This window comes from Pan troglodytes, chromosome 14 (genome assembly GCF_028858775.2).
Source record: "Pan troglodytes isolate AG18354 chromosome 14, NHGRI_mPanTro3-v2.0_pri, whole genome shotgun sequence".
Lineage (NCBI taxonomy): Eukaryota > Metazoa > Chordata > Mammalia > Primates > Hominidae > Pan > Pan troglodytes.
In genome coordinates, this window is record NC_072412.2 from 66161153 (window position 1) to 66179917 (window position 18765).

Below are 18765 nucleotides of genomic sequence, written 5' to 3' on the forward strand. Positions count from 1 at the left end.
CCCAGTAATGGCTTGAGTTTTCTAATTTATATAAACAGAAATCTGAAGAGCAGACATGGGAATGTATATTAAGGGTGTGGGATAATGGTGGAAGCAACATTGAGTTGGATCAGGCTGAATTTATTGATTCAGGCCTGCTAAGTAGGCCTGAATCTGCATTTAATATTGCAGCTCGGGGGGTTAAAAAAAAGGCTAATAGTTTATTTGCTTGGTTAGCTGAAATGTGGATTAAAAGATGGCCCACTGTGAGCAAGCTGGAAATGCCTGATCTCCCTTGGCTTAATGTAGAGGAAGGGATACAATGGCTTAGGGAGATTGGGATGGTGGAGTGGATTAGTCTCTTTAGACCTACTCATTCCAGCTGGGAGGGTCTAGAAGATATACCCTTGAGCAACGCCTTGCAAAATAGATTTGTGAGGGCAGCACAGGCATCTTTGAAGATGCCCTGTAATTGCTCTTCTCTGTATGTCAGAGCTAACAGTGTGAACTGCAGTCACTCAACTACAAAATTTAACTGCAATGGGAATAATTGGATCCCAAGGTGGCAGGGGCCAAGTGGTGGCACTCAACCATCAAAGGCAAGGTTAAGCGTAGCTACTGTAATGGACGGTAGAAGCAAAACGGCAATCAGAATATTCTGACTTGTGTAGAGCTCTGGCATTGGCTAATTAATCATGGTGTTCCTAGATGTGAAATTGATAGGAAGCCTACTGCATTCCTACATAATTTAGACAAGCAGAAAGCTTCTAGGTCTAATGGACAAAAGACTAATTTGAATTATGAAAGTAGAGATTTGTGGCCCCTCAATCAATTTTCAGCCAGTTTACAGACCCAGAATCCCTTGAATGAAGGGGAGGCTGGGTCCCCTTGAGGAAAGACCCCACCGACAGTTTATGCAGTGAATCTTTCTTCTATCCTTCCCCAAGGAGACCTCCAGCCTTTTACCAGGGTAACTGTGCATTGGGGAAAGAGAAATGATCAAACGTTTTGGGGACTACTGGAAACTGGCTCAGCTGATGTTGATTCCAGGGGACCCAAAATGTCACTGTGGTCCTCCAGTTAAAGTAGGGGCTTATGGAGGTCAGGAAATTAAAGGAGTTTTAGCTCAGGTCCAAATTACAGTGGGTCCAGTGGGTACGCGGACTCATCCTGTGGTCATTTCCCCAGTGCCAGAATGCATAATTGGAATAGACATACTTAGCAGCTGGCAGAACCCTCACACTGGCTCCCTGACTGGTAGAGTGAGGGTGATTATGGTGGAAAAGGCCAAATGGAAGCCATTAGAGCTGCCTCTACCTAGAAAAATAGTAAATCAAAAACAATATTGCATCCCTGGAGGGATTGCAGAGATTAGTGCCACCATCAAGGACCTGAAAGACACAGGGGTGATGATTCCCACCACATCCCCATTCAACTCTCCCATTTGGCCTGTGTAGAAGACAAATGGATCTTGGAGAATTACAGTGGATTATCAAGTGGTGACTCCAATTGCAGCTGCTGTACCAGATGTGGTTTCATTGCTTGAGCAAATTAATACATCTCCTGGTACCTGGTATGTAGTCATTGACTTGGCAAATGCCTTTTTCTCCATTCTGGTCCATAAGGTCCACCCGAAGCAATTTGCCTTCAGCTGGCAAGGCCAGAAATATACCTTTACTGTCCTTCCTCAGGGGTATATCAACTCGGTGGCTTTGTGTCATAATTGTATTCAGAGAGAACTTGATCACTTTTCACTTCTGCAAGATATCACACTGGTCTCTTACAGTGATGACATATGCTGATTGGATCCAGTAAGCACGAAGTAGCAAACACAGTGGGCTTATTGGTGAGATATTTGCATGCCAGAGGATGGGAAATAAATCTGACTAAAATTCAGGGATGTTCTGCCTCAGTAAAATTTCTAGGGGTCCAGTGGTGTGGGGCGTGTTGAGATATTCGTTCTAAGGTGAAGGATAAGTTGCTGCATTTGGCCCCTCCTATAACCAAGAAAGAGGCACAATGCCTAGTGGGCCTATTTGGATTTTGGAGGCAACACATTACTCATTTGGATGTGTTACTCTGGCGGATTTATCAAGTGACCCAAAAGGCTGCCAGTTTTGAGTGGGGTCTAGAACAGGAGAAGGCTCTGCAACAGGTCCAGGCTGCTGTGCAAGCTGCTCTGCCACTTGGGCCATAAGACCCAGCAGATCCAATGGTGCTTGAGGTGTCAGTGGCACAGATGCTAGTTGGAGCCTTTCGCAGGCCGCCATAGGTGAATCACAGCAGAAGCCGCTAGGATTTTGGAGCAAGGCCCTGCCATCTTCTGTGGATAACTGCTCTTTTTTTGAGAGACGGCTCTTGGCCTGTTACTGGGTTTTGGTGGAAACTGAACATTTGACTATGGGTCATCAAGTCACCATGCAACCTGAACTGCCTATCATGAACTGGGTGCTTTCTGACCTATCTCACCATAAAATGGCTCATGCACAGCAGCATTCCATCATCAAATGGAAGTGGTATATGTGATTGGGCTTGAGCAGGTCCTGAAGGCACAAGTAAGTTACATGAGGAAGTGGTTCAAATGTCCATGGTCTCCAATCCTGCCACCCTGCCTTGTCTCCCCAAGCCTGCACCAGTGGCCTCATGGGGAGTCCCTATGAGCAGTTGACAGAGGAAGAGAAGACTGGGGCCTGGTTCACAGAGGGTTCTGCACAATATGCAGGCACCACCCAGAAGTGGACAGCCGCAGCCTACAGCCCCTTTCTAAGACATTTCTGAAGGATAGCAGTGAAGGGTAATCTTCCCAGTGGGCAGAACTTCAAGCAGTGCACCTAGTTGTGCACTTTGCATTTAAGGAGAAATGGCGAAATGTGCGATTATATACTGATTTATGGGCTGTAGCCAATGGTTTGGCTGGATTATCAGGGACTTGGAAGAAGCATGATTGGAAAATTGGTGACAAAGAAATTTGGGAAAGAGGTATGTTGATGGACCACTCTGAGTGGTCAAAAACTGTGAAGATGTTTGTATCCCATGTGAGTGCTAATCAATGGGTGACCTCAGCAGAGGAGGATTTTAGTAATCAAGTGGATAGGATGACCCATTCTGTGGACACCACCTCAACCTCTGTTCCAGCCACACCTATTATATTCCAATGTGCCCATGAACAAAGTGGCCATGGTGGGAGGGAGGGAGGTTACGCTTGGGCTCAGCAACATGGAACTCCACTCACCAAGGCTGACCTGGCTATGGCCACTGACTATTCCTTGGGGTGATCAGCCAGCTACCTGTTGGCAGGTTGATTATATTGCACATTTTCCATCATGGAAAGGGCAGAGGTTTGTTCTCACTGGAATAGACACTCACTATCTGCCTAAGTAATTTCTTCTTAACTCCTGTATCATTCCCCCTGCTGGAGTGGTAACTCTAACTGCTGTTAGGGGGTGTTGGACGATGACTCTTTTGGCTACTTCCTGCTGAAGAGAGGCATTGTGTGGGGAACAACAGCTAGGGCTCCTCCTAGGATCAATCTAAAGGTCCTCAGAAGAAAGATGTGTCCATGCATTGTTCTGTCTACAGCACCATTTGGAGTTTGATTGCTGTCAGCCATTCCGATGGGTTGTAATACTGGTTTGCCTCCACCAGATGTTGCTGAAACACTAATATAAATGGAACATTCCTTTTGGGATAAGTGGCATTGGATTTGGATGGCTAGAGTAACTTCAGTGTTAACCTTGGCTAAATCTTTTCTGCAATTATTAATCCCTCCATGACTTCCACAGACCATCTAAGACATGCTTAAACTTTTCTACTTGTCCTAAACATCCTTCTTTTTAAACAACCAAAGATTCTTTTTAGGACAAGTGTTTACCATCCATAAAATCATTTTATGACTTCCCCAAACCATCCACAAAATGCTTAAACCTTCTGACTTGTCCTGAACATCCCTCTTTTAAACAACCAACTATTCTCTTTAGGACAAGTACTTACTATACAAGATCCTTTCTTATATAAAATCTCTTTCCTTTATAACCTTATTTGCATAGCCAGGGTGTGACATGTTACCAAACCCAATAAAGTTCTAGCAGACTCAGTGATAGTAAAATTTTTATGCTTCTTTTTTGTTGGTAACTATTATTCCTGCTATCAGGATAATAATTACACAAAATACTATAGCAATGGAAACTCTCTGTCTGATACTCCAGTTAGAAGGTGGTAACGTGTATAACCCTACTGCAAATAGTAGAGTGAGTATAGCAATTCCCGCAAGTGTTGTGTAGTACATAATTTCCATCTAAAATTTTACTTGCTAAGATACAGAATTTCCTTTTGTGGTTCTATGAAGATCCTTAGTTTTATCTTCCCAAATGAACCTCTGGGTTATGGGCACCCTACTCACTTTCATTACTTGACAGAATTTGCAGGATAATTGTCCAGAACTAGGATATTGATCCAGATTTTTACATTACCCATGCCTTTTTGTTTCTTCCAAGCTGCAAGAGATCACCACTTGATTCACAGGAATAAGCAGGGTTAGTCCAAAATGTCAGCAAAATAAACTAAAAAACAATTAATGAGACTGGAATTTAATGACAAATGTATAAGCTTTGGATCATAATTTTTCTCTCTCTAGTCCTTATGTTTGGTAAAAACAAATTATGATAGGACTGTGTTTTTTGTAGAATAAACTTTAGTCTTATACTTGGCCTGATTATTTGCGTAAAGTGCAGCAAGAATGATTATTTCTATATAGGCCTTTTGGATTGTCTTTGATGGAACTCTGTTCCACAAGGAACCTCAGATAAGATCTTTTAAAGCTGAGCTCAGCCATGGGTTTGTATCTTCAAATACCTGTGAGTTGGGTGATCTTCTCCTCTAAAGGCCCCAGGATAAACCGGGAGCTCCTGGTCCTGTTAGAAAGTGACATTCTTTACTGACCACAGGTCAGGAACCCTGTACAGGATTATATATATAGGTATGAGGCCAGTTCTCTCCATGGGAATTTTATTGTCTCTGCAAGTTGAGATTGATTCCTTAAAGGGAAGCATATCCTTCCAGTCAAAGCCTTGATAAAATAACCAGTTTTTCTAATTGTGTCCTGTTGCAAAAGGAAAATGGATTCTTATTGAACTGATGCAAACTACTATATTGTGATAAATTAAGAGTACTCAGAGATAGTTTTGAAATTCTAGAGGAACCAGGCAGAGAGAAACAAACATGCTCCAAACTTTGTTCACAGGAGAATACCTTATTCAATTATTAAAGGCTGTAAATAGTTCAAAATAAGTTTCCTTGACTCTGAAAGACAAACAAGGATCATCAATATTCTAAGAAAAATAAAAAAGGTTCCTTTAGCTTTCTGAGTTTAGTCCATTTAGTTAACTTCTGTTTTGCTTGATACTTGTGAACATTTCAGTTCTTCATGAGTCCTGTACCTTTTTCTCTATTCCAGTGTTACAATCTTCAAAGCTATTAGAATCCTGCATTTGAGAGCACCTGTTAAAGTTGTATAGCTTGATTGTAACCCATGTTTTGAGAAGGAACAAAGCAAGACAAGAATTGTCTGCAAATGACATTTCCAGGGTAGTTACAGTTAAAAACATGACTGATAAAGTTTAGTTATCTGTGGTTTACAATAACTTGACAACCTTAATTATGATTAATAGGATATAATTAGACATTCGACTTTTAGAAATTCCATACAATATTGGAACATATATTAGTATTATTCACCAAAATATAACTTAAAGAAGATTGCACATCATTTCGGAAATCTAATGTGACTAAACATGCCAAACAATCCTGTTTATCTCTTCTCTGGATGTTTCAGGGGCCCTCTGAACCATCCAGAAAGCAAGGTATCGGGAAAGAAAATTTTGAAACTTGAAGTTTGATTTTGGGAAGGCTGCTAAATGTTGGAGGACTTAAAACACTTGATGTTACGAAATAGAATTCCATATTGCTACAAATTATTTATTTTGCCAAAATGATAACTCAAAAGGCAAAAGCCTTTCATTAGCCTTTACTATTACATGAAAATCCTGTTGAAAGCCAAATTGTACCCTTGCATTAGTTTATTAATGTTAACCCCAATTGGTTTAAATGAAACCTTATAGACGATTCCATCTAATCTTAACCAGTTTGACCATAAATGAAATCTTTACAAACCTTTTATAATGCTTTTTGCTAAAGGGCAGATTGGCATCAGAAGAAAACCTTGCTGTGCTTTTATTTCAATGCTCAATTTATGAAAAGATCATATAATACTTTTTTGAATTTAGTTAATGTTTGTGTGTTTTTGCAAGATTAATTTTAAAAATTTTAGAATTTTAAAAATCTTTTTATAACTTGCTTAATTACCTCTAGGTTTATCTTATCAAATCTGAGATAATCACTCATCCCTGGGCAAAATTTACATTTTCATGCTTTCTGATAATCTTTTACTAAAAAAAGTTACTGTTTTTATACACCTTGCTTGTAAAACTGTTTAGTGATCTCAAATACATGTCGCAATGTAAACTCTTAGCAACTTTTACTTTTGGTGAAAAACCTGGTTAGTTAGCAGTTTTAATTGCGTACCAGGTATGGAGCCTAGGACCCAGACAGAAGTGCAGATAGGGTCTGACTTTCCAGCATCTAACTCCATGTGTCCCAGGACTTGCCTGTCTGTAAAGCAGGCAGTTTACAACCTTAAAACATTTATCAAACCTAGTATCTGACTTGTATGATTTAGACCACATATTTGCATTTTGATGACACTTGCATTTTACCATCCTTAAGACATTTTGTTTCTTAAATATTAAAGTCACATGAACTAAAAAGCATTACAGCTTTTATCTTTCCTTAAAAAAATATTTGATTCGGTGGTGGCTGGCAAGATGGCTGAATAGGAACAGCTCCGGCCTGCAGCTCCTAGCGAGACTAAGGCAGAAGGCAGGTGATTTCTGCATTTTCAACTGAGGTACCTGGCTCATCTCATTGGAACTGGTTAGACAGTGTGCGCAGCCCATGGAGGGCGAGCAGAAGCAGAGTGGGGTGTTGCCTCACCTGGGAAGCACAAGGGGTCGGGGAACTCTCTCCCATAGCCAAGATAAGCCATGAGGTATTGTGCCATGAGGAATAGTGCACTTCAGCCCAGATACTATGCTTTTCTCACAGTCTTCACAACCTGCAGACCAGGAGATTCCCTTGGGTGCTCATGCCACCAGGACCCTGGGTTTCCAGCACAAAACTGATGGCCTTTTGGGCAGACACTAACCTAGCTGCAGGAGTAATTTTTTCATACCCCAGTGACGCCTGGAATGCCAGTGAGACAGAACTGTTCACTCTGCTGGAAAGGGGGCTGAAGCCAGGGCGCCAAGTAGTCTAGCTCAGCGGATCCCACCCCCACAGAGCCCAACAAGCTAAGATCCACTGGCTTGAAATTCTCGCTGCCAGCACCACAGTCTGAAGTTGACCTGGGATGCTTGAGCTTGGTTGGGGAGAGGGGTGTCTGCCATTACTAAGCCTTAGTAGGCAGTTTTCCCCTCACAGTGTAAACAAAGCCACCAGGAAGTTCTCACTGGGCAGAGTCCACCGCAGCTTGGCAAATCTGCTGTAGCCAGACTGCGTCTCTGGATTCTTCCTCTCTGGGGAGGGCATTTGTCAAAGAAAGGCAGATGCCTCAGTCAGGGGATTATAGATAAAACTCCCATGTCCCTGGGACAGAGCAACTGGGGGAAGGGGCGGCTGTGGGCACAGCTTCAGCAGACATAAACATTCCTGCCTGCCGGCTCTGAAGCAAGCAGCGGATCTCTCAGCACAGTGCTTCTTAACTAAAGGAGCATGTTCTAACCCAATGCAAGGAAGCTAAGAACCTTGAAAAAAGGTTAGAGGAATTGCTAACTGGAATAACTAGTTTAGAGAAGAACATAAATGACCTGATGGAATTGAAAAACATAGCACGAGAACTTCGTGAAGCATACACAAGTATCAATAGCCGAATTGATAAAGTGGAAGAAAGGATATCAGAGACTGAAGATCAACTTAATGAAATAAAGTGGAAAGACAAGATTAGAGAAAAAAGAATGAAAAGGAACAATGAAAGCCTCCAAGAAATATGGGACTATGTGAAAAGACCAAACCTACATTTGATTGGTGTACCTGAAAGTGACAGGAAGAATGGAACCAAGTTGGAAAACACACTTCAGGATATTGTCTGGAAGAACTTCCCCAACCTAGCAAGACAGGCCAACATTCAAATTCAGAAAATACAGAGAACACCACAAAAATACTCCTCGAGAAGAGCAACCCCAAGACACATAATCATCAGATTCACCAAGGTTGAAATGAAGGAAAAAATATTAAGGGAAGCCAGAGAGAAAGGTCAGGTTACCCTCAAAGGGAAACCCATCAGACTAATGGCACATCTCTCTGCAGAAACCCTACAAGCCAGAAGAGTGGGGGCCACTATTCAACATTCTTAAAGAAGAGTTTTCTTTAAGAATTTCATATCTAGATTTTCATACCAGCCAAACTAAGCTTCAAAAGCAAAGGAGAAATAAAATCCTTTACAGACAAGAAAATGCTGAGAGATTTTATCACCACCAGGCCTGCCTTACAAGAGTTCCTGAAGGAAGCACTGTATATGGAAAGGAGCAACCGGTACTAACCACTGCAAAAACATACCAAATTGTAAAGAACATTGACACTGGCCGAGTGCAGTGGCTCATGCCTGTAATCCCAGCACTTTTGGAGGCCAGGGTGGGCGGATCACAAGGTCAGGATTGAGTTTGAGGAGTTTGAGACCAGCCTGGCTAACATGGTGAAAGCCCATCTCTACTAAAAATACAAAAACTAGCCGGGCGTTGTGGTGCATGCCTATAATCCCAGCTACTTGAGAGGCTGAAGCAGGATAATCACTGGAACCTGGGAGGCGGAGTTTGCAGTGAGCTGAGATTGCACTACGGCACTCCAGCCTGGGTGACAGAATGAAACAAACAAACAAAAAAAAGAACATCGACACTATGAAGAAACTGCATCAGCTAAAGGGCAAAATAACCAGCTAGCATCATAATGACATGATCACATTCACACATAACAATATTAACCTTAAATGTAAATGGGCTAAATGCCCCAATTAAAAGGCACAGACTGGCAAATTGGATAAAGAGTCAAGACCCATCAGTGTGCTGTATTCAGGAGACCCATCTCACGTGCAAAGACACACATAGGCTCAAAATATGGGGATGGAGGAATATTTACCAAGCAAATGGCAAGCAAAAAAAATGCAGGGGTTGCAATCCTAGTGTCTGATGAAACAGGCTTTAAACCAACAAAGATCACAAGAGACAAGGGCATTACATAATGGTAAAAGGATCAATGCAAGAAGAGCTAACTATCCCAAATATATATGCACCCAATACAGGAGCACCCAGATTCATAAAGCAAGTTCTTAGAGACCTACAAAGAGATCTTAGACTCCCACACAATAATAGTGGGAGACGTTAACACCCCACTGTCAATATGAGGTCATCGAGACAGAAAATTAACAAGGATATTCAGGACTTGAACTCAGCTCTGGACCAAGCAGACCTAATAGACATCTTACAGAACTCTCCACCTCTAATCAAGAGCATATACATTCTTCTCAGCACTACGTCATACTTTAAAATTGACCACATAATTGGAAGTAAAACACTCCTCAGCAAATGCAAAAGAACGAAAATAATAACAGTCTGTCAGACCACAGTGCAATGAAATTAAAACTCAGGATTAAGAAACTCACTCAGAATGGCACAAATAGGTGGAAACTGAACAACCTGCTCCTGAATGACTACTGGGTAAATAAAAAAATTAAGGCAAAAGTAAATAAGTTCTTTGAAACCAATGAGAACAAAGACAAAAAATACCAGAATCTCTGGGACACATTTAAAGCAATTTGTAGAGGGAAAGACTGGCACAAGACAAGGATGCCCTCTCTCACCACTCCTATTCAACATAGTATTGGATGTTCTGGCCAGGGCATTCAGGCAACAGAAAGAAATAAAGAGTATTCACATAGGAAGAGAGGAAGTCAAATTGTCTGTGTTTGCAGATGACATGATTGTATATTTAGAAAACCTCATTGTCTCAGTTCAAAATCTCCTTAAGCTGATAAGCAACTTTAGCAAACTCTCAGGATACAAAGCCAATGTGCAAAAATCACAAGCATTCCTATACACTGGTCATATACAAACAAGAGAGCCAAATCATGAGTGAACTGCCATTCACAATTGCTACAAAGAGAATACCTAGGAATACAACTTACAAGGGATGTGAAGGACTTCTTCAAGGAGAACTAGAAACCATTGCTCAAGGAAATAAGAGAGGATACAAACAAATGGAAAAATATTCCATGCTCACGGATAGGAAGAATCAATATCATGAAAATGGCCATACTGCCTAAAGTAATGTATAGATTCAGTGCTATCCCCATCAAGCTACCATTGGTTTTCTTCACAGAATTAGAAAAAACTACTTTAAATTTCAGATGGGACCAAAAAGGAGCCCATGTAGCAAAGACAATCCTAAGCAAAAAGAACAAAGCTGGAGGCATCATGCTATGTGACTTCAAACTATACTAAAAGGCTACAGTAACCCAAACAGCATGATATTGGTACCAAAACAAATATATAGACCAATGGAACAGAACAGACGCCTCATAAATAACACCGCACATCTGCAACCATATGATCTTTGACAAACCTGACAAAAACAAGCAATGGGGAAAGGATTTCCTATTTAATAAATTTTGCTGGGAAAACTGGCTAGCCATATGCAGAAAACTGAAACTGAATCCCTTCCTTACACCTTATACAAAAATTAACTCAAGATGGATTAAAGACTTAAATGTAAGACCTAAAACCATAAAAATCCTAGAAGAAAACCTAGGCAATACCATTCAGGACATAGGCATGGCTAATATATTTCTTGTGAAAAAAGTTTAGAAAAGTCACTAAGCAAACTGATCACTGTAACCTTCATCAAGTTAACAGTAGTGATCCTTGGGGAGGAGGCACAATCTGACTTTCAGTTACCTAATTACAGGATTCAAAATGTCCACTTCCCAACAAAAAATTACAAAGCCTACAAAGAAGCAGGAAAATTTAGCCCATTCACAAGAAAAAGAGAAATCCATAGAAACCACACCTCAAATAGCCCATACATTGGACTTAACTAGAGAAAGACTTTAAATGGACTGTCTTATATATGCTCAAAGGTCTGAGAGAAACCATTGACAAAGAACTAAAGAAATCAGGAAAACAATGTATGAACATGTTAACTATTAGATGTATAAAAGTTAAAGTTTTGTTTTTCTCAGCTGGCTTTGGTTCAAGAAATTTCTTCGTAGGATATGTTTATACTCCTTAAGTGGTTCTTGAATTCTATTCAGGTCTAGATTTTTAAAAGAGATTTGGATTCTGGCATTTGTAAAGTAGATTTTCTTATTGGGGTATAGCTGTCAAAGCATCATAGATAGTATTGCTAATGAATATAGCTAGAATACTCAAGTACTAGTTTAAAAAAAAAGCTACTGGGGGTATCATTTTGTTAGCTTCAATAGTTTACATTTTTGGAGAGGTGCTGTATGAATTACATTTCCCTTCTAGTATGGAGAAGTATCAAAAAATTTCCATTTTTTACCATGAAAAATTTTCATTAAGTAGTTTTCTCCTCACTGTCTATATTATTTTCAAAGGCCATACTCTAACATACATAAAATTTATTTTTTGTGCGTTGCTTTTGCAGTGTTACTTGTGAGGTCAGAGAATACTCAAGGCACAACCCCACATATCATACAGATTCTTCCTTGCCTCTTGTAAAAAATCAGCAAGAGAATGTTGTATTAGAATGACATTTTTACATAAGTATGGGATGTAATTTTTAGTTAAAAGACAGTAAATAGTTAAAAGTTTATGCCTTGCCTTATCTGTGGGCTATCAGCCAGCTTTTCTCTTTATTCCTTCCAGGTTGATGAGAAAGCTCTGAAGCACATAACGGAAATGGGCTTCAGTAAGGAAGCATCGAGGCAAGCTCTTATGGATAATGGCAACAACTTAGAAGCAGCATTGAACGTACTTCTTACAAGCAATAAACAGAAACCTGTTATGGGTCCTCCTTTGAAAGGTATAATTTATTAAGCAGTGTGCCAGATAGTATTTGCTTTTCAGAGGAATATATGTTATTGACAGAGGCTGTTATTTCTGTGAGGGCTGTAATTTTATTTAACATTATGGTAAGTGGAAGGAACACCAGTTTGGGAACCATAGAGACATTTGTAGTCTCAGTCTCATTGTCTTCATCTTTGTACAAAATGGATCTAACAACAACAACAAAACAAAAACAAAATGGGTCTAACAATACCTTATTTAACAAGGTTGTTATGAGTAATAGAGAAAATATGTGACTGGTCCTATTATTTCTAGAACTCTGCCACCTGAGTAAATGACTAAGCTTTTAAAAATTAACAAAAATATTACATTTACTTGGTGTTATTCTTTAATCATTGCATGGTCAAGTTTCTTATGTGGTCCCAGTCCTATATTCTTTTAAAAATATCTGTGGTTAAAGAATAAATTATAATTTTTCCTTAAAAGTTAGTTTATATGAACAAATTCGGACTTCCGAATAGATCATTTATTTAGAGGATTAAATGTGCTACTTAATATAATTACTTAAAAACCTAAAAAAATTACTTAAAAGATGTAGACTATACAAAAAATATGAAAAGAAATTAAAATCCTTATTTAAAATTATTGTTGGTTATATATTAGTATATATTCTCTTTTTGTTTTTGCATATACAGTACATATTTTTTGCTTTTGCATCTAAAGGTAGAGGAAAAGGCAGGGGGCGAATAAGATCTGAAGATGAAGAGGACCTGGGAAATGCAAGGCCATCAGCACCAAGCACATTATTTGATTTCTTGGAATCTAAAATGGGAACTTTGAATGTGGAAGGTAAGCTAATTTAAAGTTGATTCCTTTTTTTTTCTTTCTTTTCTTTCTTTTTTTTTTTTAGCGTATTTCTTTTTAAAAGACCAAACTTTATTTGGAATTGTAGTGTAAAACAACTATAATACGAACGTATATCCTGAGTGTTTGTTTATAAATTTGCTTAATCTGAAAACATAATGGCAGCTTATTTTGCCCCCTAACTGGGATTAGTAATCTCACCAAACCAGTTTTCCCAAATTTGCTCGTATCTAGATGACAGATATAACTGTGTAAACAGGTTGTTGTGTTGGAAATTTATTATATAATCTTATATAACTTATTTTGCTTGTGAAATTGATATATCTCTTCTTTCTCCCCATATTACATAGTTTGAAAATGTTCACACAATGAGTGAAAATGCCTTCACAATGTAGTATATTTTTTATATACTTTAGTGATTACCATATTTTAAAGAGAAGTAAGTATGGTAAATATGCAGCCTTTTTCTAAGCACATAATATAGTAAATATTTTCTAAAATGGTAAGTTTTCAAAATACAATCCAAAAAGTTAAGGAAATATACTTTTAAATTCAGTTTCTCATTCAGATATATTTTGAATCTGGCAAAATAAGCTCAGAGATAAAATGCTTTTATAACAAATATGAAATGTTCAGATTTCATAAAAATTGAAGCATGTTTGCTAGATTATATAGAAAAGGCAGTGTAGCATTTGAGAAAACAAATGTTTGATGTGGGCAAGATTTATAAGCATGATGTATTAGTTTTCTATTTCTGTGTAACAAATTACCACAAAGTCAGTGGCTTAAAACAGTGCAACTTTATTACCTTATAGTTTCTTTGTGTCAGGAGTCTAGGCACAGCTTCATTGGGGCCTCTGTTTAAAGTCTCAGATGCTGATGTTAAGATTTTGGTTGGAGCGGTGATGTTATCAGAGACTTGAGTTCCTCTTACAGGCTCACCCGTTCTAGCAGAATTCATTTCCTTGTGGAAATGAAGTCCCGTTTTTTGCTTGGTGTTGCCTGGAGACTGCTTTATCTCCTAAAAGCTGCCTTCAGATTATTGCCACATGGGCCACCCCATAGGCAATTTACATATTGTTTGCTTCTGCAAAGCCAGCAGGAGAGTCTCTGCTCCTGCTTCAGATCTTTCTTTTTCCTGACTCTGACTTAATGAGTACTTTTGTCCCAACCTCTTTTCATACTGTCCCACTGAGAGATCCTTTGATTTCCTTTCATCTTCCTGTCCCCTTACATTTGCTTTTGACTCCTGTATTAGTTTGTTTTCATGCTGCTGATAAAGATATACCTGAGACTAGGTAACTTGTACAGGAAAAAGAGTGTATTGGATTTACAGTTCCACATGGCTGGGGAAGCCTCACAATCATGGTGGAAGGCAAGGAGGAACAAGTCACTTATTACGTAGGTGGCAGGAGGCAAAGGGAGAGCTTGTGGAGAGAAACCCTTATAAAACCATCAGATCTTGTGAGACTTATTCACTGTCACAAGAACAGCACAGGAAAGACCTGCCCCCATGATTTAATTACCTCCCACTGGGTCCCTCCCACAACATGTGGGCATTCAAGATGAGATTTGGGTGGGGACACAGCCAAACCATATCATTCCACCCCTGGCCCCTCCCAAATATCATGTCCTCACATTTCAAAACCAATCATGCCTTCGCAACAATCCCCCAAAGTCTTAACTCATTTCAGCATTAACTTAGAAGTCCACAGTCCAAAGTCTCATCTGAGACAAGGCAAATCTCTTCTGCCTAAGAGCCTGAAAAATCAAAAGCAAGTTAGTTACTTCCTAGATACAATGGGGGTACAGGCATTAGGTAAATATAGCCATTCCAAATGGGAGAAATTGGCCAAAACAAAGGGGCTACAGGCCCCATGCAAGTCCGAAATCCAGCATGTTAGTCAAATCTTAAAAGCTCCAAAATGATCTCCTTTGACTCCATGTCTCACATCTAGGTTATACGGATGAAAGAGGAGAGCTCCCATGGTCTTGGGCAGCTCTGCCTCTGTGACTTTGCAGGATACAGCCTCCCTCCCAGCTGCTTTAACGGGCTGGCGAGGAGTGTCTGTGGCTTTTCCAGGTAAATGGTGCAAGCTGTTGGTGGATCTACCATTCTAGGGTCTGGAGGATGGTGGCCCTCTTCTTACAGCTCCACTGAGCAGTGCCCAGTGGTGAACTCTGTGTGGGGACTCTGACTCCACATTTCCCTTCTGCACTGCCCTAGCAGAGGTTCTCTTTGAAGGGCCCGCCCCTGCAGCAAACTTCTGCCTTGGCATTCAGGTGTTTTCATATATCCTCTGAAATCTGGGTGGAGGTTCCCAATCCCCAATTCTTAACTTCTGTGCACTCATAGGCTCAACATCATGTGGAAGCTGCCAAGGCTTGAGGCATGCACCATCTGCAGTCACGGCCCCAGCTCTACATTGGTCCCTTTCAGCAATGGCTAGAGTGCCTGGGATGCAGGGCACCAAGTCCCTAGGCTGCACATAGCATGGGGACCCTGGGCCCAGCCCATGAAACCATTTTTTCCTCCTAGGCCTCCTGGCTTGTGATGGGAGGGGTTCCATGAAGACCTCTGACATGCCCTGAAGACATTTTCCCCATTGTCTTGGGGATTAACATTCAGCTCCTTGTTACTTACGCATATTTTTGCAGCTGACTTGGATTTCTCAGAAAATGGGATTTTCTTTTCTATCACATTGTCAGTCTGCAAATTTTCCAGACTTTTATGCTATATTTTCCCATAACTTCATGATTAAGGAGACACTATAGAAGTTGATATGGTTTGGCTGTGTCCCCACCCAAATCTCATCTTGAATTCCCACATGTTGTGGGAGGCACTCGGTGAGAGGTAATTGAATCATGAGGGCAAGTCTTTCCCGAGATGTTCTTGTGATAGTGTAAGTCTCATGAGATCTGATGGCTTTATAAAGTGGAATTTCCCTGAAAAAGCTCTCTCTTGGCCTGCTGCCATCCACATAAGATGTGACTTGCTCCTCCTTGCCTTCTGCCATGATTGTGAGGCTTCCCTAGTCATGTGGAACTGTAAGTCCCATAAACTCTTTTTCCTGTATAAATTACCCAGTCTCAGGTATGTCTTCATCAGCAGCAAGAAAATGAACTAATATAGTAAATTGGTACCAGCAGAGTAGGGCGCTGCAGAAAAGATAACCCGAAAATGTGGAAGTGACTTGGGAACTGGGTAACAGGCAGAGGTTGGAATGGTTTGGAGGGCTTAGAAGAAGACAAGAAAATGTGGGAAAGTTTGGAACTCCCTAGAGGCTTGTTGAATGGCTTTGAACAAAATGCTGATAATGATATGGACAATGAAATCCAGCCTGAGGTGGTCTCAGATGGAGATGAGGAATTTGTTGGGAACTGGAGCAAAGGTGTTATGTTTTAGCAAAGAGACTGGCAGCATTTTGCCTCTGCCCTAGTGATTTGTGGAACTTTAAACTTGAGAGAGATGATTTAGGGTATCTGGTAGAAGAAATTTCTAAGCAGCAAAGCATTCAAGATGTGACCTGGTTGCTGTTAAAGGCATTCAGTTTTAAAGGGAAAACACATGATAAAAGTTTGGAAAATTTATGTTTGGGTTCTCAGGGACACCTGCTCCTTGGATGAGCACCATGACCTTGGCTCACAGTCTTGCCTTCAAGGTTTGGTAACTTTGTTGGGGGCCTATCACACTACATACAGGAAGCAAAATTTTTAATCTCTCCTAGATGTACTGTGTGGGGAGGGCACACTGACTGATTCAGGAAATGGGCAGAAGGCTTCTTAGGGGAGATGACATCTAGTTAAGACTGAGGGGAAGTGTTGGGGCAGTCCAAGTAGAGGGAGCACTATGTATACAGGCATGGAGGCATCAGAGCACCAATTCCCTGTGCCTGGGAACGTATGGTAGAGGTAGTGCTGTGAGGAGAGACATGGAATTGGTAGGCTAGAGCCAGATCACAAGGATTTTGTCCTAAGGAGTTTTAATTCTGTCCAAATGTGATACAAAGGCATTAAAGGGTTTTTGGCATAAGAGCCATGAGGTTTATTTTGGTGCTTTAAGAAAAAATTTCCTGTCTGCAAAATGGAAAATAGGGTAAGATGGGATTGAGATTGAAAACAGACAATAGTTGTATGTGTTGTGGGGAATTATTCATTCAATAAATGCAGTATTTTATTTAGTATTTAAAATACCTCATTCAGAAAACACAGGGAAGTAGATTGATTTTGTAGCTCTTGTCCCAAAGAAGCTCACTGTCTAGTGTGTGAGACAGAAGAAATCATAAACTAAAGGGACATAGGAATGCTTACTTTCAAAGGATTTCATCATTTACTTAATGTAAAACAAAACAGTACTGAACAAAATATAAGTGCTTAGCAGAAGTTATTTTGAAAACAGTAATCAGATTTGATCTGGTATATTTGTAACCTGTAATAATATTTAGTCTTTTATTTCAAAGTTTTATTGCCAAAATAAGACCTACCCGTTGTTTCGAGTGGCTACTAAATACTTTAATCAGGTAGACTTGAAAACACTATTTGGTTTGCTATTTCATTGTTTTAAAGGTTTACCTTACCAGGACCTGATTGCACCATTACTAGTAGCTTTTCTGACCCTAAACTCTCTTTGATGATGTTGGCCTCACACAGAAGAGATTCATGATAACACACATAAGTACAAATAGCTAGACGATAAAGTGATACACACACACATATATATATGGAAGATTATTTTGCTTGTAGCTATTTCTTATATTCTCTTGGTTCTGTCTTCATGGGTACAATGAAGATAACAGGATTGATGGGAAAGCTGTGTGTTGGTTGCCCTCAGGTATCTTTAGCAGGTATCGTTGTGTTACTTTCTCTTGTTGACCTGCTCACACTACTCAGTGCCAGTATCCTTAGGTGAGCTGGGGTATATTGTAAAATAAACAAACAAACACAAAAACAGTTGAGGCAAGCCACTGAATTGTTTTTCAGCTCATTTTAAGATAGCATGTATTTTTAATTGGAGTTAAAGCCCAGAGTAAATTTTTACTTTTATAAAGTTGAATCTCCACTTTGGTGGAAAATTTGGTTATTTTCTGTAAATCTCTTGTTCTAAAATTAACTTCATTGATGGGAGAAAATGTTGGACATCTTTCTAAGATAAATCTAGAAAGTGTTTCAGGATAACATCTTCATAATGTTTAATGGTTAAATGCATTATGGACAGCTAATGAAGAGAGTTAAGATCTTATTTATGTTCATATTAGCAGCATCATTTATTTGGGTCTGTTATAGACTCAAATTGACATTACAAAGAAGTAATTGTGATTCAGTGGTATGCATATATTTAGGGTTTAAAAAGTTTGTTTTTCTAATACAGTTGCATAATCAAACCTTTCTTGCTTCTGTGTTTTGTATCAGCATAAGCTGTCTGAGGATTTTGTTTAGTTTTAGTACCTCTAGAAGTCAGAATTTAGCGGAGTAAGCCTTGGCTTGGATGGACTTGTTATGTCATATCAGATTCTGGACAGTAATTTGTCAGGCTGGTTGGAAAAAAATATATATTCTGATTTTTAAAAGTTTCATTAGAAATAATTGATTATCACATTTACTTTTCTTAGAAATTTTTCTCAGCATTGACTTTTTGTTGTTATATCTTTAAATTGGAATAAAACATAATTCTAGTTGACATTTTTATTAATATTCTGAAAAAAGTGAGGTTGGATTGCATTGTTTTCTGTTACCTAATGAAAAGGACAGTGTACTGGAGCAGATACATACAACTAATTCCACCACTAAACTC

The 18765-nt window shown here is 39.6% G+C and overlaps 1 protein-coding gene across 14 annotated transcripts in view; it reads left to right on the plus strand.

The window, feature by feature from the left end:
* Positions 1-18765, plus strand: part of TDRD3 (tudor domain containing 3) — a 178929-nt gene that overhangs the window by 102860 nt on the left and 57304 nt on the right. For all 14 annotated transcript variants that reach the window (XM_063792184.1, XM_063792182.1, XM_009427025.5 and 11 more), the window contains 2 exons: positions 11970-12126; positions 12834-12959. In XM_063792184.1, coding sequence (XP_063648254.1) covers positions 11970-12126; positions 12834-12959 — 283 coding nt within the window. The remainder of the gene's footprint in view (positions 1-11969; positions 12127-12833; positions 12960-18765) is intronic.